At 37.6% G+C, this 24,482-nt stretch overlaps 1 protein-coding gene across 2 annotated transcripts in view; it reads left to right on the top strand.

Moving 5' to 3' along the window:
- LOC148411392 (whirlin-like) overlaps nt 1-24,482 on the top strand; it is a 147,126-nt gene that overhangs the window by 42,245 nt on the left and 80,399 nt on the right. For both annotated transcript variants that reach the window (XM_088435435.1, XM_088435436.1), the window contains exons 2-3: nt 17,610-17,828; nt 20,226-20,351. In XM_088435435.1, coding sequence (XP_088291561.1) covers nt 17,610-17,828; nt 20,226-20,351 — 345 coding nt within the window. The remainder of the gene's footprint in view (nt 1-17,609; nt 17,829-20,225; nt 20,352-24,482) is intronic.

The following is a 24,482-nucleotide window of genomic DNA, read 5'->3' as shown; positions in this document are numbered from 1 at the left end:
TGCCACACTGACCTTCATGTTGGATTGTTCGTAAGATGAAAAGTTTGTGCGTAAGAGGGGGACAAAAAACGCCGCGGTCCACGTTCTTAAGTTGAAAAATTCGTAAAACAGGGAGTTCGTAAACCGGGGGCCCACTGTAGTTGTAACTTGGCCAATTTTTGAGCCATCCTCAAGTTTTCATTTTCAGAGACATAACCCTGATTTAGTGAAAAGGCATCACATATTGTTTATTCTTATTATTGTTCATGCACGAAATGGAGGAGCACTTGCCGTTTCATTTTATACCTAAAAGTAAAATGTCAGTAAATATTATTTTATCTTATTCTACTTTTATTACATAGTGTATTATTATCTCTGGTACAAATCTTTTAAAAAAAAAAAAAGGAAAACAATTGAGAAAGTTGTAAATAATGTGTCTAGCTTTTATTTTTTTTTTGTGTACTTTGTGTACTTACTTCCATGCATTAGCTAAGAGCTGTCAAACGGATGTCCTTTTGGGGGGCAACTGGCTATGGGTTATGCAAATTAGTGCACTACTGACATGTGTTGTCAATTCGGATGACTTTTGTTACATCATCATATGTGCTCAGTTGTGCCAACAAAATGGGCTAGTACACATGTCGTGACTCCAACAGTGATTTTGAGTGTATGCTTAGCTTGGGCGTAGACTGTGGATGATTCTATGCATTTATTCATGAATGATCCCTAAAGCAAGCATTTTTTTAACCAGTCAGATTTCGAAATTGCTTCTAAAAATTTCTTCAGCATTTTCCCTTCATTTGATTGGCTCGTCACCGATAACTTACTATAGCCAAGTTCAACTTGAGGTTCGACTCTAGTGATCCCATGTTACATACATTTTTATGATCTCTGTTGAGTATGGTGTGCTTAATTTCCATTTTTTTTCTTTTTTTATTTCTAAACTGCAGATAATGTATGTGACAGAGATGCATTGCCTTTTTCTGTAGTGTTGGTTACAACAGAATAGCATTAGAAAAGAATGCCTTTATTGTCATTGTACGCAGGTATACAACAAAATTGGGAAGACTACTCTTATTGGTGCACAATACTTTATAACCAATAAATGTAATGAATAATATATAAATAAAGAATTCATAGACGAGAATATAAATCTTAGTTCCGTAGGAGTGAAACTGTTATTTTGAGTGTGATCTTGTTTTGTTGTTATTCAGAGTGTTTAGGGACATTGTATAAGATTTAGACCGTCTTTGGTTAAAAGGAATACATTAAATGATTATAAATTTCAAAAACTTGCAAACAAATATATTCTTAGTGGCCAACAGTATGTTTTAAATATAATCGGAGGTCTAGTTATTAAATCATATTACATGTGGGATGGCACTTCTCTGAAGGCTGCCATGTTTGTTATAGCTACGAACAATGGTAAATGCAGCACCTGCAGTACCTCTTGCTGTCCGTAGTAAAAAACGGTCTACATCTTACACAGTGTCCCTTTAATAACTCTGAGCAACAAATCTATATCTGAATCTGTTTGGCCGGCTTTTTTGAGTCCTCTATCATCGATCAGAGGGCATACTTGAAGGCATACTTGAAGAACATTCATTCTGTCTGTAGTTTAAAATCAGCTATTATTTTCCTCTTTATCAGACAGTGTAAGACATAAAAATTTCAAAATTCAACGAATAAAAACTAAACTTTTTGGCATTATCGTTCACCGAAATATGTCAGGTAAAGCCTCTTAGAAATTTTAAGATTTGACACTCAAAGATTTGAGTTATGACAGCTTATTGAGCACTGTAATAATTAAGTGTAACCATTTGATGGGAGTGTTTCTCTCATCAGCAACAAAAGATGCGATTAGTGGGTTGCCTTTCCTGATAACACTTAGCACTGAAGGAGTTAATAACCCAAATTATTTCACTGACCCCCTGCAGTCAGGACACGGATCCCTGGGGGTCCGCAGGAGCCACTTTGATAACCACTGCTCTAGACTCAATACCATACAATGTATGGTTTCATTTAGCAAATTGCCAGGCAAATTAGCCAAATACTTTTTTTCCCCAGTTTTCCTGCGACACATTCTAATCCACACTAGCCCAAGACCTTAATTTCTTATACGGACCAGATATTGAGTCCTGCTAAAAATCATGGGTGCATCCTTTGAAAAATACACCACAACAGCCAATCGATCTTTACTTTTATTTTGCTCTCAAGAGATGAAAAGCTTACATACCAGAACATGCCCTTTTAGCTCCAAAACACTGGCAGGGTTAGCTGAGTTCTCGCTGCGATTGATAGCAAAGTAGTGTCAGTTCTATATACTTTAGAATCTTGTGTCTGCTTGAAAATGTCCCTGGGTGATAATGTGCACTGTGAGAAGCTTGCGAGAGCACAGCGCAGGATGGCACACAGTGAGGTGACCAGAGCTTGTCCCGTTTCTCCCTCAGGCCACATACGTGACCACCGCTACTGACAACCACCTTTAAAATAAATATATGAGCATCATTAAATTTTAGTAGCTCCTTCAAGCACTTTCAAAATGGCTCCCATAGGGCTGGTTTTATCCGTTTTCAAATACAAGACACAATATGCACCTCACACCAGCTCATCAATCGGTATTCAAATGACTATTAACTGTTGTGACTTGTTGGCTCCTTGACACATTAGTTGCTATGCAGTTGGTATGGCCCTTCGGTTTGCTTCAGGACATCATATAGGATTGATATATGACAGTATTTAAGCTCCCAAAGAGCCACAGATCTACTGCACTGAAAGCATTTTACATTGCAGGTATTCTAGCTCAAAGTAAACTGGTATGATTTATGAACTATGAGGGGAAAAAGTGATTTTGAACTCTTTAAGTTCAGAATATGAGGCTCTAAACTAACAACAGATGCGGCAATGCATAGCATGTCCAAAGCATAATGAGCTTAATTATATCAGCATACCTTTTTCTTTCTATTTACTGATGAGTGCCAAGTAACGCACAGTTATTTTGGTAAGTTAATCAATATGTTTCTAACATGTCCGATGATCAGGGAAGCAGAATGGTTTGGATAGATCTTTCAACTAACCTAATTGTCCTAACCTGGTATTGACAGTGTTGGTGAATAAAGATTGTGTTCACATCTGATGCGTGATACCTGCGGCCAATTGAAAACTGTTTCCTTTGCTTGCAACCCACCATTAAAACTGCTCATTTACTTTTTTTGTACTGCCTATTGAAGCCAATAGAAGCGTGTCTGCGGTGTCATGTCAATGATAGCATAATTGCCACATCTCCCTTCAGGGAGCTTTAGTATAGGATACACAACTCATGGTGTTAACGGCACATTCAATGACTAATAAGGGTCAGTGCTTTGGAGTCACCACTATGATAGCAGATTTAACAACCTCCGGCAACATCTTGTTAATTATGCAAGCATGCTAAATTTGGAAGCAAAGACTAAACATGTGTCATTGTGCTTTTTTATTGGAATATATTGCCAAAGGGTACAGTAAAAGAGAATATTTTTGTCTCAAAATCTTCCATAGCATTTCTCAAATAGAACAGAGTGTAAGATAGCCCATCGAATTGTTACTACTGGTAAATATGAATGCTATGTGTGAGTTAGCGCTGGTCCATGCTCCACAACATGAAATGGAGGTGTACATATTGTGTCACAGGCCAATTTTGGGAATTGTGGACCCGGGTGCGGGGAAACTCAGAGACAGAGAGTGTGGGAAGCAAGCAATTTTTAATTAGAAAAAAACAGAAGGCAAAAACAGTTTGTGGAATAACTGGACAGCAAAATTACAAAATACTGGCATGTTCACATGACAAGACAAGAGAATGATCCAACAAAAAGCGAAACTAAACAGGGAACTAAATACACTCAACACTAGTCAGGCAACAAAAACAGCTAAACGCAGACAGTTGAACACAATCACTCTAATGAGAACAAACACGAGGTGAACAGAAACAGGAATATGACACATAAACAAAACCCCCAAGACAGAAAACCCCCAACACCAATCAATAACAGAACATGACATACTGCAAATATGCAATGGGCCGTTACTAGCAGATTGAGATATGTTTTAATGTTCTCTATGTTCAACTTTTTTCCTTAACTACTTGAAGCCAATGTAAATGGAAGTGAAACAGTTCTAGCATCTGGAGGTCCCATTGTAAATCACAATTGTTGAGGGACATGGCATTCAATAGAAGGGATGAGGGACGCAATAGGAGGCCAGTTTGATTAATGGGCTGCAGTACTATCATAAGTTAGGGGTGGATTAATCAACTGCCTTGCAAGCAAATGAGTGTTGTTTTTTTTTCTCTTCGAACAATTTGACTCTGTTCAGTGTTGTGGTTGAGGACACTGTGTTTTCTGTAGATTGCAGCAGCACTCGAGTATACAGTAGAAAGTAGATCAGCAAGTTACTGCTGCCAAAATGGAATGTTAAATTTACATTTAAAATGTGTGTAATTATCACGCCATAATGTGCCACCATGTCATTCTGTTACTCGTATTCTTTTGGTGAAATAATTCAGATATGGCAAGTGACATTTACGGTTTGTGGGAAAAAAAATAATAATTGTAATTATGTATTTGCATTAAATTACCATATTTCTCTGAGTACACATTAAGTCCCCCCCCCCCCCCCCCCCCCTGTTTTCAAACCCCATATTGGGGTGTCAACTAAGCTGCATAACTCAAAAGAGACCAATTATTTTCACATACCTGTGTGTAAATACCATTCATTCGAATGTGAATTAAGTAATATTACGTCATTTCCAAGGTTTAAAACGATTAGATACACCTCTAGTTTGATGTATGCATCCATTTTAGAGCCTTTTCACAAAACGCTTTGGTCAAGCGTCGCCAAATTGCCTTTGTTGCCAGCAGCATGGATAACTTTTTCGGCGAACTTTGACGCATTTTGAAAAGGAAAAAAACGGCTTGATATGTCACCAGCCCTGAGACGTGTCGAGCCGGCATGGGTCTCTGCAGATGGGGGGGAGAAACAGCAGGAAACCTTTCACGTTCTGATTTCAGAACAGTCGTCACTTGGGTATGGAACATCCCAAGTAAGATGATCAGCAAATAATCTCAGAAGACCTCCGTTTCAGTCAAATTGAACGTTTCCAGAAATGACTACCCATGGTAGAGTAATGAAGATGTTTGAACGATTGACAGGGAGATAGGAGAGGACGTCCGGGAGTTAAATGGGAGGAGCTATTTGGCGTGTCAGAAAGTAATATGCCTTTTAGGGCTTTTTGACAAATTAATATTCAGCTGTGTCAAAAAAATAAAACATTGAAACGTCAAATAATTTTATTATGGCAACACTAGCTTCAGCATTTGCGTCTACGTACACACATGCATTGCCTCGCCATCTTGTCTCGTTTTCGCCCCACCACCTTTCCTCATAACTGCAGCAGTGTGTTACTCAATATAGGCTGTAGAAATGCCTCTACAAACATCATAGTTTCATTATTTTAATAATGTACATCATTTGTTTTTATTGGACAGCTATAATCTACATAACCACTCAGGGTTAGGATGATAATCGCGCTTTTGTAAAATTCACCCAAATTGAAGTAAAACAAAAATACAGTTGAAAGTGTGCCTGCAGGGTCACAAGTCTCATCGTGAAACCAACTCTGATCTGCCAAGGCGATCAAACAGAGTTGTAGTTGTGATAGGGAATGATGTAAGCGTCAACAATATTTTCATGTTTTCATTTGGCTTCTTTTCGTGAAGGATGAAGATTGCCACAGTGCCAGAGTAGCTGACTGTGAATGTTGAAACTTTTGCTTATGCTGTGTATCATGTATGAAAATACGCCTTTTTTTTTTACTCCTGTTAAAAGAAAAAATAAATAATTTCACTCCTTATTTTCAAATGCTTACCATTCACACACAATTACAGTATGTCTCATGACATGGTTTTCATGATGTGAAGGAAGGAAAGGATCTATTCAAGACTAAATTGGAATTGGCTAATATTGTCTTGCTTGTGTGCAATGCGTGTCTGTGCAGGTGTTCCAGCACATTAATTCAATTTAATGAGAGAAACAGAAAAGGATAGATAGACTGGAGGAATTTGAGGATTAGAGGAGATGAGTATTGTGGATGTTTTTCTCTGACTAATCCCTGTGATTGATGACTTGACTCCATTAAGTCTCTGTGTTGGCGGCCTTGTCATTTACTCATTAATCCTTCCAAATGTTTACTTAATTTGGGTTCCAGACAGATTCCTAATTCCAAACAATGCACATGTGTCTGCTCAAACATCTGTGAAAGCTGTATACTCAGGAGTTGTCAAACTATTCTGGTCTCGGTAGTTTTGCTGTTTAAATATGCCACTGGTTCTCAAAGTGGGGTCTGCGGAACCTCAGGGGTCTGTGGCCTGACTGCGGGGAGTTTGTGAAAGAACGTAGAAGTTTTGGAGGTGGTTTTTTATTTAGTTTATCTTTTAACAGTTACAGATTTGTGGATAGTTTGGATTTGTTTTTTGGCGCTGCCTCTGGCCGCTGTTGATAATGCAGTTTGTGGTGGGTAGCAGGTGCGCACACATTGTTCCATCTCTTTGTGAGATCTGGCTCACGAGTGTATGTGAGTTGTGTTCGTTGGAATGTTGTCATTTATGCTAAAGTGCCTAAATTAGTCTTTTTTGGTCTACGTTGTGATTGTAGATAACATGCTAGCTCATGTTAGTTTTCATCTTCAGCATGTTATATAATGTACATAGTGTTGTCTCGTGTGTGTTTAGCTCGTTAGCATTTTCATTTGTGCTAGGTATTTCCTTTTGGTAAATGTTAGCATATGCAAATGTTTTGCATTGATAAACATACTCATGTGCATCTAATTAATGTTTTGTATTGAAAAGAATAGCATTTTTAATATAGTTATATGATTGATTTAATCAATGAAATGTTTGTCCATTTATAAGATACTGTATATAATTTTTGCATGTGTGACTTGCCTGATTTATGTCTGGTGTACTTCCTTTTCTTTACAGTTTAAAATTATAAGTGAGTGAGAGCTGTACTACTGACACAACTAAATGAATGAAGCGTTATACTCAATTGCTGCTCGCTGTCTATCTACCTAGATAGAAAACGTTGCAACATCTAGGAAGGACAGAACATCGGGTTATTAAGAAAAAATATATATATTTATTTGTGTTCATTTCATTTTGTATTAAATTGTTGTGCTGTTATATATGATTCCAGAAAGTCAAGTTCTCACATTGTCACTAGCTATTTTCCTTGTTACCTTCCAAGTCTACTGTTAAGGTCTTTCTCTTTCGCTGCTGTATTATTTATATATTTATTTATTTTATTTTTTTTAGTAAGATCCTGTTTCCATGGCACTTTCCCTTCCTATGTGTGGTTGAATGCTGGCCAGAGGAAATAACACATGAGCAGGAGGATTTGGACGCAGAGGAGGACAGGACACAGACATGGATATGTCATGTCTAAATACAATGTAAACACAGTGAGCACTAAAAGTAGAAAAACTAGACTTGGAAAGAAACTAGAACGACAGGTTGACATTACACCTTCAGAGTTTAACGTTTAGACATACTCTCAGGCATTAATCCTAAAACATAAAGTAAGATACTATAACAACATAATGGCAAGTAAAAAAAAAAAAAAAAACAATAAATACTGTACATCAAGAACAAACAAGACACCACCTGTCACAACAGTAAATACAGGACCCTATAAGAAAAAGGTAATAAATACAAATACATGACCGTGACAAATACATATTAACTGCATAAACAAAGTATTTTTGCCATTTTACACGTCTACTTGAGTGTTCCATGTGGTTTAGTTGATCTCATTTTGTTCAGAAAAATAACAAACTAGCTGTGTAAAACAACAGGCTTCATTTCTTCATGACGTTTCACAACAGTTAATGCCACACAAATGTCAGAATTGAAAAGAAATTGGCAATTGGTTATAATACCTATTCATTTTATACTGAAACTAAATATGTTGAGAATATTCAACCCTACTTCCAAATAACGTAATAACATAGCAGTGTCAGAGGATCAGTAACTATGAGTGTTTTATATACTTTATATTTTTCTTTATTAGTGCTTCACAAAATGAATCACTCACAAAATTATTTACCTCACACATACATAGATGCGAGCATATTTTGAAAAGAAGCAGGATGGACATTTTAGTGCTCAAGGCCATTTTCATGTGAAAGCATTTTCAATTAACACAATAAAACCAAATCTTGAAAAATATTTAATTATTCACTTAACCTGCACTTGAATGAACCATGGCCAGTTACGTTCAAACAAGATTTACTATTGATAGTAAGACAACGGTGTCATTGCGTACTGGAGCTTGAAAGAATGCAAGATTTCAATCATGTTTCCTTTTTATCTCGCGGGTTCAGAGGATGATTTAAAAAAAAAAAAAAAGTTAGCAACAGCCTGCGGTCACATTTAATTTTTGCTACTTTCTAACCTGTTGCCATGTGTGGTAACGTAATCCCAAAAGCTCTGATATCAGCATCTATTTTATCAGTAAAATTGGTCAGCGCAGCATCCGTGTTTCACAAAGTTTATGATTGCGTGTATATGCCAAAAGACCACAATTAATAAATGAGTCAAATGGAATACCTTTCTGTGTTCTCTAACCAGAGTACTCAGCTGCTTACCTTGCCACTCCTCATTGAATCAATTGAGACATCATAACTTTTACACGGTCCTCTCAATTTTAGGGAATATTTTTCTGTGTGAACAAGATCGGACTCTGCCGGTGGTTCAGCCTGCTCACTTCTTTTATTGAAAATAATTGCGTAACAGCCTCAGCTAACACTAGCTGTTGTTAGCTGTACTTGCTGTTAACAACCATGTCCGCCCTGTAGTTTGTCCCGCTACGGTAATTATTGTAAGCAAGAATACGGCCGAAATAAAAATGCACATCTGCATCAAAACTCAGCTTATATGGCTGACAAATCAATCTTCCTCGAATGGTGTAAAAAAAAAAAAAGTTTAATTTTAAAGTTACCGTTTATAGGATGCCCACCCATACTTTTGGCCTTAATTTTTTTGGGGAAAAAACACATATTTAGAAAAATACGGTATATATAGCTTCAGCTGTTGCTACTGTATGACTCAACATCATACTTGGTTGGCTGTGATCAAATTTCAGTTTTCAAACATGTTTATATTCAAATATCTTGCACAGCATTTTCAGTGGGTATTGTGAATAGAAACATTCCAGATGGCATTTTCTGATGCCCCTCAAATCCAGCAATTCTCTTTTTTACAAGTGGAAGTTATGAATCATTGTTTAAAGCAGTGTTTCTCTGCATATTTTTCTATTATTTATTTATTTGTAAAATGTGGATTTATTCAGCAATGTACGCCCTGACTAGTGCAGAGAAAATTTGGATTAAAAAAATGCTTAAAACAGATTGCTGTTCCATCCATGTCTTATTCATTCAATGTTGGAGCTACACTTGTAGAGGTATCATCCATTTCATCTCTGGCTCATCTGTCAAAATCGTGTCACTAATGACAATGCACATCTGTATAAACCCTAACAAAATAAAGACATACAGTGTTTTTAAAAGGAGACATGAAACACAATTTAGCAATAAGTTGCTTCATGTTTCAACTAGTTATTGCTCTTTATTTAAAAAAATTATATATATATATATATATATATATATATATATATATATATATATATATATATATATATATATATATATATATATATATATATATATATATATGTGTGTGTTATATGTTAAGTAGACTTGCTAATACGTACCCACAAAAACCACGTTAAAATCTCATGTAACCCCTGAAGTGCATGCATGTACCCATAGAGGTATTTGAAGGCGCACTTGAGATTTGCTGGTCAAAAAATATTTGTGCAACTCCTTACACTGTTTTTTTATTTATTTTTTCCAGAAAAGACTTGTAAGATCATCTGAGTGTTTTTTTGTTACTCTCTTTAAAGTGTTATCAATGCAGACAATTTTCCACGTGATTTAGAATTTGTGTTGTTTGTTTTGAAAGTTCCCCACAGATCTCACCTTCATGTTTACTGAGTGAGTATGTGTGCTTCCACAGCAGCTGATAGATCCAGTGTGACAGCAATAAACTCACAGGAGAAAGGCAATTTTCCTGGTTGAAACATGGTGCCTAGTAATCTGTACATCCATATTCGTCTCTTGCGTGTGAGTTGTGTGTGTGTGTGTGTGTGTGTGTGTGTTTGGTAGTGTGCAATGACAGCATGCTTGAATGCACTTGATTTGGCAAGTGCACTCTGTGTGTTCATAACTACGTATTAAGCCTGTGCAATTAGTTTGCACAATAGGCAATGAATGGTTTCAACTATTGCTACTAATACATTTGACAGCCACTCCAAAAAAAAAAAAAAGCTTTTATTTGATGGGCTGTTTTTCCCCTCTGTGCCGAAAAAATTGTGTTGTCATTTTTTTATTGAGGCTTTCATTTGATAAGTTTTAAATTATATAGATGCTCAGCTTCTGAACTGACAACAGAGCACAAAAACATGTCTGTGTTCATGCACAGCGCATAAATATTAATTATGGATAAAACTAGCCAATGTTTGATAGCTGATCAAAGCCTTTAATGGTTGATTAATCACCATCCAGTGTTCGAATAGGGAAACCACAGTTGGAAACCGGATAAATTGTAAGAATTCCTAAATGTTACTTGAAGTACACTTTTTAAGTACCGTATTTTTCGCACTATAAGGCGCACCCTCAATAATGACATATTTTAAAACTTTTTCCATTTATAATGCACACCGGATTATAATGCACACCCTCAATTAATGACATATTTTAAAACATTTTCAATTACAATATAGTAATACTCAAAGTTATAACAATAATAATTCAAATAATAACTCTAAACTCTCAATAGCATAATAACTCAATGTCAATATGACCAACCTTGTTCAACTGTAAACACACAAAAGAAACAGGTAAAGCTTACTTTATCAGTTCATTGCCCATCTACGAATCCCAATCTCAACATTGATCCATATATAAGGCGCACCTGATTATAAGGTGCAACATCAACTTTTTCAAAAAGGCTTTTAGTGCGGAAAATATGGTAACTTATACGATTTGCGGAAAATACGGTAACTTATACGATTTTTTTTTCATCATCCTTACGCTTAAAGAAAATTATAATCCAAATATTAATTTCATACTCATACTCCAGTAGGCTTTGGCAACCGGAATATGTGATTTGAAGATGGTCAGTATAGACCAAGAGTGTCAAACTCGTTTTTATCATGGGCCACATTGTAGTTATAGTTTCTGTCAGAGGGCCAATGTGACGATGAAATCAAATCAGTTTGAGGAAGGATCGTCGCACATTTACACATTTTGAAATCATAGGCCGCTAAAAACTGTGCAAAGTGGGTGTTGGTAGCAAAAATGTGTAAAAGTTGAACAGCTAGAAACTTGAAGTCATAATTAGCATTTTGCGGGCCACACAAAATGATGTGGCAGGCTGGATCTGGGCCCCGGGCTTTGAATTTGACGCCTGTGGTATAGACAAAGAACATTTGACATGAATATCAAACCTAAGACATTGAAGGACTCGAATGAATCTGGAGTGCAATGTTTTTTATATGAAAACATGCACAGGGGGATATGCTAATTCATAATGGGAATACTGTAGTTAAGATTTGAACGCTCAATCTCTGAACCGTGCAGTTTAATAAGGTCAAATAAAATGAGAATGTAATTAATTCAATTTCATTAAATATTACGATTAGCATTGTGCTTTACATTAAAATTTGAAATAAGCTATTGGAATTATTGAATATTTGAGTTGTAGTCAGTCCCTTGACAGGAAGAGCAACACACAGCCAAACTCCAGTGCAGAGAATGGCGTTAGTCAGCATGGAGGCAGCTTTGAAAAGTTGTTTCTTATTTCACTGATCCGAATGTAGCAGCTCATTAAAGAAAAAGGCTGCTCACGTTGTTGTGGGTGTGAACATAGCCAATATCGTTCGCCCCCAATCAAAGCGATGCATGGAGACATCTCTGTGAGGAAGTGAAGTAAGGATTGTGTAGAGTGTGCTGGTAAAAATCGCAAGAGACTTACACGTGGATGAAAATGCAGAGCATTCCCGATTCTCAAACAGGCGCGATCCGAAGGATGGGCAAAACTTCCATGGGCCTTATACCAGCATTTCTGAATTCACCATCTTTGATAATGGGGCTCAAAGTGTGTTTTTTTTTTTTTTTTTTAAGTTTTGCCCTCATGTTTCATGAATCATTTCACAAAATGCAATTTTTTTTAGACACAATTTGCCTCTAAACCTCCCACAGTCTATGACCATGGGCTTCTAGAAGTGATGCGCTTGGCTGACTTCCATAGCCAGCTTTGAGCAATAAGCTTTTGTGTTGAGAATAGATTATGTTTTTCTTCTTGAGGGTTTTTTGTTTGTTTGTTTATTTTATAGAAACAGTTTGTTTGCCATTGCCAACATGTGTTTTTGTATAGTTTGTTTGTGCTTCTACTTTTACTTGCAAGTGGGGATGTTTCATCCTCAGTTTTGCTCCAGGGATTATACATTAGGAATACGCTATTATACATTAGGAATACTCTATGATGCCAGTTCCTCACGCACCCAATCACACGTGTCAGGTTCAAGACACCTTTTCCCCTTTAACTCAGTGTTGCAGTATTTTTATTATTATTATTATTATTATTATTATTATAATGTAAGCCATTTGCATGTTGCCCTATTTCTCAATTTCCTGTATGACTCATACAGTCGCATGAATAGATTCCATGATTTTTTAAACTGCCTTGCATATTGTTGGCAAGATCGGATTACATTGGTCAATCATCTTCAAGAGAAAGAAGCTGATGATGATGATGAAGAAGAGGAGGACAGGGGCGAGACAGATACTGATCTGTACTAGTCCAATTACTGGGAACCGGAACAATCTAGCATTACCACTTACAGCAGCTGAGAGGCCCAGACCCTCAGAACGAGGAGCTATTTGGACAATGGGACAATTGAAGATGCCGAGTAATCCTATAGAATAAAGTTGAAATTGTGATGTGTGTGTGATGGAAAAAAATCCACATTGTAGCAACTAGAGCAATATTGAGTGATAATCATGCATACGTCTATAAACTAAAGGCTAAATGCGAATTTTGACACAAGGTAGCTGTATTATTGTGCAGATTGCTAAAGAACTACTGCTAAAATAAGACAGTCTAATGTTTCCAATGGTAGGTGTTTGTATAGCAATAGAATGTTTATTCAGCACTAGAATCCAATACTCGCTGGGCCTTGCAAGATCAGGGAAAATCCAGTAAAAAGGCAATGAGTGAAGGGGGTTGACCAAATGTAAATGGTTGCGAGCAACTGAGTTAGGGGTGTGCTGAAAAATCGATCCACGTAAGAATCAGGATTCTGATTCAGAATCGATTAAAACATCCCGAAATTTATATATATATATATATATATATATATATATATATATATATATATATATATATATATATATATATATATATATTAAACCGTTAGATGTGATGATGTCACCATTAGGTGCAATGGGAAAGTCAAGCTTGCATGGCATGTTTTTACACAAAAACATAAGATGGAGGAAAGTCAAATGCCCCGTTCTCATTACACCCCTACAGATGGAAAAAAGTTTTTCGACTGAAACAGCTGTGCCACATTTTTTTACCAAGAGATTGAAAGAAAGTTACCAGTATCTTCTCCGAAATGACCAGTTAATCAATAAAAATTTTAGTCAAAAGGAATATCCATCACATAAAAAATGACAAACAATGAATCAGCTATGCATTTAAAGTCCAATGTGGCTTGGTTGCTGGGTGGTTAGCACATCTGCTACACAGTTCAAAATCTGACCCCGCCCTTCCTATGTAGAGTTTGCATGTTCTCCCCGCGCCTGCACAGGTCTTCTCTCGGCACTCCGGTGTCCACCGTCATCCCCAAAACATGCATAGTTGGTGTATTGGACACTCAAAATTATCCTTACGCGTGTTTGGGTGTGTGAATGGTTGTTTGTCCCAGTGTGCCCTGCTTATGGCTGGCAACCAGTTCAGGGTGTACACCACCTACTGACTGAAGTCAGCCGGGATGGGCACCAGCCACCCTAGTGAGGATAAGCAGCGATGGATGGATGGATGGATGGATGGATGGATGGATGGATGGATTAATGGAATGATTCATAGTCCATACAAACGGTCTCTAATAAAAGGTCTAACAAAAACATACTGTCATAAGGAGAGTTCATGAGTTTTCTTCAAGATGATTATTCAAGGTCTCTCGTAACAGCATTCAATGTAGTTACATTGCTCTGGACAAACAGTAGACTGCCACGTGTCCAACAAGGACCCTTCAACAAGTCTCAGTGCATCATTGTATGCAACCTGCACTTCCTGAACTTATATTTAATATAGCAACATCATACAGTATATATTGCCCCATTTGTTTCGCTACCCCATTTATCTGAATTCTGAATTCCCTAGGTAGGGTAGTATTTTAAAAGCTTATACTGTGCTTTACTAACAAACACATTCAGGCTTTGCTCTGGCCAAGGACAGTAATTTATTTTCTCTATGACAATATCATGCTATAGATGTATCGATTTATATGTGTAGTCAATCAGGTTTAAACCGGAAGTGATTAAAAGGAATCTGGCCGTAATGGTCCTGCCCTATAACAATATACAGTAGTTAAGGTGCATGAAGCTTGAACGTGATTTCACCACAGGTTCACTGCATTTGTCGTGATTTTCATGAACATGATTCACATGGGCCCCCTTGTTGTCTGTGCTAAGTCGTTGATGAAGCTAAATCCTGGTGGTGTCTCTTGAGGACAACCTCCAACTGTAATGGAAACACTCAACGAAACTCATTGCCTGTCTAGCCAGATGCACTACTAAAATTGTTTTGTGATACTTTGGGGAGCTACAAAATATCACTTTATTTCCTCCCAGCTCACCCTGCTTTCCCTGACTCTAGTTAGGGAATAAATGGAAGATAAGAGCAAAATAAACATTTGGAAAAATAAACATTTGAAAACCACTGCTTACATTATGGTTTGGTTTGGTATCAGAGGACCCATGCTCACAAACTCTTGGCAGTTTGACTGCCCCAAACAACTAAGCATATTTTTCTGAAATTTTTTTTTAGTTAAATTCGAAAGTCTCCACATGCACTTTACCGGTTTAAGTGCATATGGAAAAAATGGGTATTTATATTTTAAGTACTTTTTAAAATGTATTTTATCAAAAGTATATACTTTACCCCTTTTGCACTTTTGAAATCACAACAGTGACAGCGTCAAGTCTGCAGCTGTTAAAAGTCAGCAGCCAAAATACTACTGTAAGGCCCCTGGGTATTTAGTGAATTGGTTGGATTTTATGAGCAGTCCAGGTACATGGGAATATATTGATCCGCCAGGGGGTTCCACAGATTGAAAGCCATTAGAAGGCAATGAACCAAAGCCAACAGCAATTTCTTATCAAAATGTATTACGGTACACTGTATATCTACTTTTCCTGTATGTGCATGTATCTGTTTAGTGGCATTTTTAATGACTGCATATACAGTGGGCTCCTGGTTTACAAGATTAATCCGTTTTGTGGTTTGGATTGTAACTCGAATTCATTGTTTGGCATGCAGTCCAAACCTAGGTTATTTAGCCATTGCGTGTAAAACCCCAGGTAAAAACATCAAAATTGAATATACATATTAAAAATTGGTAACAAAATTGCATATATATATATATATATATATATATATATATATATATATATATATATATATATATATAAAGGATTTATTTACCTTTGAGTTATGTGACTAGCTTGTTATGGCCATATTCCCTAGTGAGGGTAGCCCAGCCTAGCCTAAACTTGTTCGTATTTCTTGATTATCTCCAGCTTCATTTCCATACTAATTATCTTCTTAATCTCTCTTTAACATCACTTGCAATCCTGGGACCCTTGGATAACTAATTAAAGATTAAATTAAACACTAAATGCACAATTAATACACTATTGTAAGCACTCACAAGGTCAAGTCTATGGCTAGTCTATGTCTGTGGCTATCTTAGTGACCTGTGATGCCGGCCAATAGCAGACCAGTATCTTAGGGAGTCGTGATGCCCATCAATGGCAGACCATATTCGTATTTCTGTAAAACAACTTGATGCAGTAAAAAGCAGGCCTTTTTGTGTCCATTTTGAGTGAGAACACACTCTTCTTATTCTTGACTGTTGACTCATTCTTTTTTTTTGTTTTCTGTGCCTGTCTGTTTCTTCTTTGGCAATTATGCTATGTTATGGTGGTTCAATAAAATAAAAAAAAAATATTATACACATTTCATTCTCAAACTCCAATACAGGGTTTCACGCTTACTGTTGTAGTGCATCTGGAATGGTGTCCCCCCTTCCTGTTTGCCAACAATGCACATCCTGCAACCGCTGAGGTTCCTTGTTCCTTGGGTTCCACTGGGTAGTGCACCTTGAGTCCTGTCACCCATTTCCACATCCTATGACTAGTGTGGTTCACTTTCATGTTTGCCTGCGCCCACCATTAGTTCCTGATTTCTGTTCCTGTTTGTCAGTGTCACACATCCTGCGACCGCAATGATTCCCTATTTCTTGTCACTAGGTCATGGCCTCCATCACCCCTTCCTTTTAGCCAGCTTCACAGATCTTGTGACTGCCGTGGTGTCATGTTGCACTCGGTGGGGCCCTTGAGTCCCATCTCCCATTCCTATTTTCCGGTGACGCACTTGCAACTGCTGTGGTTCCCTTGTCCTTGGACCTCCCTGGACCTTCTGGTGCCAAAAGTTGGTGTCATTGAATAGGTTGGGGAGTGGGGTGCTGTTGTGATATAGTTTCTAAATGGTTATTATATGTATTTGTAATATTTACATTTTGTCATTTTTATGCACTTAGCATATTTGTCATATTCTTAGATCAATCAGTTTCTATGCAGTTGCTATGATCCTTTAGTTTGCTTTGTGTTGTTATATGGCATTGATGTCTTATAGAATTAAAGCTTTACGTTCTCAGTGGCACGTTGTCAGAAGGTTAACTAAAGTCAATTTGTCAAGCTGTCATGTTCAGCTATTAATAACACATAAGATTAGCATGAGAGCAAGGCGATCTGGTGGAGACCAGCAGGAAGAGTCAGGCTTATATATTGTGTAAGTAATTGGTTGCACCTGGTGCTGATTGGACTAATTGAATGGAATGTGGTAGACAGGAGACAGAATGAGCTGGCTGGATAGGCAGGCAGTGACAATACTCATTTATTGCTAGCGGTCTAGACATTGACATATTTTGAGGGGTCCGTAAATTTACACTTACAAAAGCTGAGTCTTTGTCGCAGAATGTCATTTTTTCAGTGACGTCCCATGAAAAGATCTAATAAAATATTTACAAAAACATGAGCGCACTCAATTTTTTTATGATGATCTATAAACTTACCCTGCACTTCATATGCTTTGTTGCTCTTTGACATATTTTCCATATCTTCTCAAAAGTGAGATGTTTAATCATCATTTTAACCTTAAAAGATAAATTCTCCCGTTTCCCTTTCTCAGGTGCTGAAGGGCAATAAAAAACTTAATCTGTCTGTGCGCTCAGTGGGGAGGATTCCAGGCGGCTATGTCACCAACCATGTATATACATGGGTCGATCCTCTGGGCCATAGTGTGTCCCCTCCTCCTGACCTGCCCGAACATCACAGTGCTGCCCTCAGAAGAAGTGACAGCCAGCGACGCAGCAACATGCAACTCCTGCAGGAAGGAGATGAGAAGAAGGTGAGGCTAGGCAACAACTAAGCACTGAGATGAATGCTGTATGCCCTATTGAATTAATGGTTGGATTAAGATTCCCTGCCTTCATTATGGACATTTTAACTGTTTCTGCTTGACGTGATGCTGCTCACAAATTTTTTATGCTGTTTTGCATTTTCAGTGTTTCATTTGCAAGTTATCGTTGTTATACTTCTTGAACCATCAACCTTCTGCAAAAGCTCTATGAGCCAGAAAACTAGAATATTCATGCATGTAAAAAGGAAAGAGGAAATGTTGTCATCTAAAGTACCTAATCTATCTCCGTACAAAATCCTGTCCACTTCCCCTGAGGGGACCAAGGAAGATGTTGCTTCCATAATGGGCATTAATCTTTAAAGGGTCTTAAGATTGCAAAAGGTAAAAGGACATTGAACACATTGCACAGTGAACGTTTTATCGTTTCGACACTTGGACGTCCTTTTTCCCAGGTGCGACTCATTTTATTTGGCAATTCCATGATTTGTCATTCTTATTTATATCAACACTAACAATAGGTAATTAAGAAAGCCAACTTGTCATTTAAGACCACATATCACATGGCAATGTCAAGGTCAATATTACTAACTGATATTCTGCTTAAATCACCACACCATGCACTTGTTCACAGTTCAATACATAATAAAGTTACGCATTCAAAATCAGAAATCTAAAACCAACCAACAAACCATTATTAAATACAATTTAAGACAAACTTACCCTGTACCTACCACAGAACTTTTAAGCAATGGTCAGATGTGCTCATTTATTTTTTCAGTCCTTTCAAATTTCTATCATCTGAGAATCAACAGACAAAAATCCTATAGTTTCCTTCTTTTTCCAACCTAACAAGATCAGCTACCACAATAGTGCGATTCAGAGTCCACATCACAGCAGATGCTGCGCCGATCAACCTATCAATCTCCCTTTCCATCCTTTTTTCACTTGTGAACAAGACCCTAAGCTACTTGAACCCCTCCACTTGGGGCACTACATCATCCCAACCTGGAGAGGGCACGGCAACCTTTTCCGACTGAGGACTATGGTCGCCTTTTCACACACCGCTGCATACATCTTCAATATGAGTCAGAGATGCACCACATCATCTGCAAAAGACCCCCAGTGAGACCCCTGAATCTGTCCGCTTAAATACTATGGCAGCACCTAGAAATTATGTCCATAAAGGTAATTAACAGAACCACTAACATTGTAAGGGTAGCCATGGAGTTGTGCAACCCCTACTGGAAATGAATTGTGGTGGACCAACGTGGACCAGACTCTTGATGTCCGTGGTTCAAGAACCTAACAGCCTGTAATAGGGGGTTTAGTACCTCGCTTATCCTCACAAGGTTCCCAGGCTTGCTGGTGCCTATCCCAGCTGACTTTTTTTAAAATGGCGACCCCCACCCCAGTCTGTCGATGCAGGGGTGCTATCCCTAATGTCCATGGAAATTTGCAGAGGCGTGTCAACCAGGATATCCCAAAAACATCCAGAGCCTGTCGGAACTCTATGTGGATCTCATGCACTCAAAAGAGCCTTACCTTACTTAAGAAGCTTTTTGACCACCTTGGCAACTTCGACCCCAGAGATAGGAGACTCCACCTGAGAGTTTACATCCAAGTTCTGCAACCACACAGGAAGACATATTGGTGGAATTGAGGAGGCCTTCAAAGTACACTTTCAACTGGCTCACAACGTCCCGGGTTGAGGTCAGCAGCGCAGCATCTCCACTATAAACCGATGCAAATTAATGGAGCACTGCTTCCCCCTCCTGAGACACCGGATGGTGAACCAGAATTTTGAAAGTCGTTTTCCATGACCTCCCTGAACTCCTCCCACACCCGAGTTTTTGCCTCAGTGACCGCCCAAGTCACACTCTGTTTGGCCAACCGGTACATGTCAGCTGTCTCCAGAATTCCGGCGGTCAAAAAAGGCCTTTTAGGACTTCTTCTGCAGCTCGATGGAACGTTGTAAATGTGCAGCTAATATAAATTACAGGAAGTTATCAAGAAGTAAAAGGGCAGAAAAAAATCACATATCAAAAAGTTCTCCTAGGTGTTGGGGTGGCCAATAGGATGGCCACAGAATAACTAGGAGTGGCCATGGCTTCCCCTGGCCCCCATGCAGCTCTGCAAGTGACAATATCTGAATCAGCGATAGCTGTGAAATATGGTTATAAAATAACATTTCAGATTTTAACACACCACTCCCCCACCCCCACATTCTTTTCTTATGCCGCAATAAAATGACAGTAGTCTTCCAATTTTTTTTTTTTTTAAATGCATAGATGGATGAATGGACAATGTGATAGAATGGCAAGATTTGATTTTTATACAAATGGAAGATGTTTCTGTCCTTAACCATTTTATAACTACCATTGACAGGTCAACTTGGTTTTGGACGATGGTCGATCTCTGGGCCTTATGATCCGAGGAGGATCAGAATACGCGTTGGGGATTTATATCACTGGAGTGGATCCTGGATCAGCAGCAGAGTGTGGAGGGCTAAAGGTACCAAGAGGCTCTCTTTCTTACTATTGCTCACTTCCACTAACTTTTGACAAAACATGGAAAACATTCTAGAAAAGATATTGAATGTCATTCTTTTCGAGTTTAAACTAAATCTGACCGAAAAAAACGTTTTTTTTTTGTGTGTTTGCTGACTTTCATAGACCTGCATTCATGTGGAGCTTAGCCCCCACAAGACTAAGTGTATATGGAGCAGTCTTGAGCAGCCACATTCTTTGTAAGCGCAACTTTTGCGTGGTTCAAAAGCTGCCATACCAACTACAGGGAAAATATTCATGCTGAACTGGCAGCAGGCAAAATAAAAGCAAAAAAAAAGTACACAGACAGCACTCCTACTGAGACATGCCATACCACTTGAATTCAAACTCGAGCACCTGTTAACATACTTGATAACTGTTGAGGTACTATCAAGACAGTTTTATGCTATACATTGTATACGTCAATGAAAGGACCTCATATTTTGATTGAGACTGACTAAAATAATCTTACTTGTCATTATAAAACCTTTTTGTTGGCTGTTATTGACCAATAATTGGGGGGGAACCAGGGGGGGGGCGTGCAGCGAATCTTTGTATGGGGACCCAAATTTTGGTGCTACACCCCTGTCATTAAGCATAATGCTCTACTTAAATATAATACCACACATTTTCTCAGACCATGCAGTATTATTAAGTGCATTGATGCAGACATTCAATTTCAACAGTGATTTTTTTTTTTTCCTATATCGTGCCCTGGGCTTTTTTGGGGAGTCAGAAATTAATCAAGCATAGTATTCAACCACTAAAGCAGTTTTTCTGTTCAGTAATGCAAAATAAATATATAAATAAATGTAAATGCCAAAAATAAATGCCACCTATAGCAATAAACGAGGTGGGCAGACGGTCAGCACCGACGGAATGGGCAATGACTGGAACACTCATAAATGAATGTCAGAAAGTGTGTGTTTTGTCCATCATCAGCAGGGTGAACACAGGCATTATCCAGGACCAGCAGATAGTTCACAGGGAATCGACTCTAGCAGGTAAAATTAGTTCACGGCCGGACCGAAACACAGGTTGACCCACTTGTAGAAAAACGTGTTAAACAAGCTACAACGTTAGCCCTCCACATCGCTAAAAGCTTAACGACTAGCACCAGGGCAGGAGCTAACCATTTAGAGAGCAGGACAACAGAAATGAGTCTATAGTCGGCAGAGCGCACATTTTTTAAAATTTTCATATCTCAATGATTTTTTTGTATTATGTGTCAAAAATAATTGGGATGTCGTTTTGTATATTGAGGTTTTCGTAAGTTTTTCAAAGTTTTTCATATTTCGAGGTAACTGTTGTGATGCGGGATGCTGGGGAGAGGTGTAGGGATGTGGACGTGATACGCTGGGAGGCAGGTTTCTTTCAAAACAATAATTTAACATGAATACGACAAAACAAGTATGACAGCCACGTTAAAAGTAACAATCAAAAACTCAAATACATTTACTGACACAGACTTGACTAGAACACTTATTATTATGTATTACTTATTACACATTTTATAATTACTATTATTATTATTATAATAATAACAAAATGTGTAATAAGTAATAAATAGTGACGTTATACTATACTTTCTATGACTATTATGCACAGATTACATATACGCACTGCTCAAATACTCCCCACTAAATGTACTGAAACCGTAAGGCTAACTCCCCTGTATTTACAAAGACTGAAAATATTTTAAGTTAGAAATCATACAAAGAATTTGACCATGGATCAACATGTCAGTGTTCATATCTGGAATTTAGAGCAAGAAAAAGTAGTGGGAATAGGACATCATCCTGGTCAGCCAATATACAAGATGTTGAAAGGAAGGTCATTTTTCAAGTGCATTTGCCAACCTTGTTGTTAAGGAAAAGTCCTTAAAATCCATTTGACATGAGTCATTTATGAATGGTGTACCTCTTCTAAAAATAACCAATCAGCTCCTACAAAGCTTGCATAAAAGTCATTTTCATTTGCATCTCAACAAAGAAATGAAGTGGCATTTCTTTATTTTTCACTCATGGTCTTCTGTTGCTACTGTTGTTTGCATTTATATAAGAATACAAATACATATACATGTTTGTATTTCATGTTTTTTTTTTTTTTTTTTCCAGCTGCATAACTCAAGTGTCAAACTATACTGACTCTCACTCTATCAAGAGGCTGCAGCAAAAATTGTGTTTTTTTTTATGTCAAAATGCTAATGCTATCATGGTGCAATCGGTTTACCATTTCCTATGGAAACAAATACAGAACTGTTTCTCATAAAGCAGAGTATTAAATGGAAGTAAATTTAAATTGCATTTGTTTATTAACTGTAAAAACATAATACTGTTTCTTGTGCGGAGAGGTACTGTAAAGATATTACTTTTAGCCTGGCAGCTGCTCTGTGGCTATTTCCTACTTTCCCTTGCTTACTTCTACACGAGTGAAGTTTATTGAAACTCTCTATTGACTGGCTGACACTGTAGTCATGTGAGCGCGGATAGTTGTTCGTCTGGTGATTGATTGGATTAGCCTAGGATTTACTCAGTCACTTTCCCTGTGATGCCAAACAAGAGCAACAGAAAAGACAAAAGGATGGATGGATCGGATGTTTGTTAGCGCTTTACGGGTATTTACTCGATGTGCATCCCAAAGATAGATAGATCTATGGATGGATTCAAATTAATTAAGATTCAAATGTCCCCAAATAGATATCAAAGATAAAAAGAAATCGATCTGCTTCCTGTCGGCTTCAGAGGCGCACTGTGTCATGACGTCACCACGCCGGCCGTTCTGGAGGGTCAAGCCTGCATTGCAGGACACACACAAAAGATGGAGGAAATTCAACCCCATTGTCATCTTGTCGCATTTCGCAAACTCATGTGATGCACAAAAGCCACATGGCCGCAAATGTAAATGCACAGTTTCAGTATGCTGCTTACAAATGGTTTTTGACCATCATGGATCTGGTGACTGTATAAGCTTTAAAAATGGCTTTTCCCTAACACGGATCTCAAAAGCTGTGATAAATATTTGTGCCGCTGCGTAAATAGATAAACAACGACAGGAATAGAGGTCAGTCTCGCTCTATGCACGTTTACCTCACGCGTGCATGTGAATTAAATGTGCTAACTAGGAACAAACACAGAACAGAACAGAAACCAAATGGTCCATATTTCAACACAACACAATTGAAGCATGTCCACAAAACAAAATAAAATGAAACAAAACTAAATACATTGCAAAACAATGTATGCAAACTTCAAAATAATACACAAACACATAATACTCACATGTACATCTCAGATGTAAATGAATGAGAATACTATCTATACTAAATAATCTGTTGTGACATAATCCTCCTGATATGCTCAGAGATAAACAGGCTGGCACATGTTTCATGCTTTGCCCACTGTCTAAATTTATCTGCTTAATTGAAAAAGCTGATTTTCATTTCTTGATTGTCATAAATTCACTTAAAAAACATGATTTTTCATTTGGGCAACAGTTTTTCACATCGTATTTTAATATTTCCTGTGAAATGACTATGCATCTTGTTCAATCTTTTTTTTTTGTTTCATTTTATTTTACACTGTAAAAGCAAAACAATTTATAGCTAACATTAAAGAGTAACAGTTGTCCACATACTATATTTGTGAAACACATGTCCAAATTTAAACAAATGTAAAAAAAAATATATATATATATTGTGTCTTGCAAAGTAATAAGATGATTCTTTACAAATCTATAGATTGAAGCAGAACTCATTTTTAATTGAATCAAATCAAAAATCTGAATCGAATCCAATCTTGAGACAATCAAAGATTTAAGACTTGTGGTGCTATGGAATCAAAAATGCAAACGTGAGTGGTCACATGGATTAACTATTAGATCTAACACAGCACACCACAGTTTTTTCATCTTACCTACCAGAACACTAGTCCACACTTGTACATTTTCACATCAGCACACACCATTTTACAAATTTAATCGATACAGAATGACTTTCTGTATGTTTGAATACCTTCTGTATTTGACTGTAGTAGTATACCAACAACTACCATCAACAAATTTCTTGCTTATCAATAGGACAATATTAGTAGGATTT

The sequence above is a fragment of the Hippichthys cyanospilos genome, chromosome 15, assembly GCF_059441005.1.
Source record: "Hippichthys cyanospilos isolate Australia breed blue-spotted pipefish chromosome 15, RoL_Hcya_1.0, whole genome shotgun sequence".
NCBI classification, from domain to species: domain Eukaryota; kingdom Metazoa; phylum Chordata; class Actinopteri; order Syngnathiformes; family Syngnathidae; genus Hippichthys; species Hippichthys cyanospilos.
This window is presented reverse-complemented; position numbering and strand designations above follow the sequence as displayed.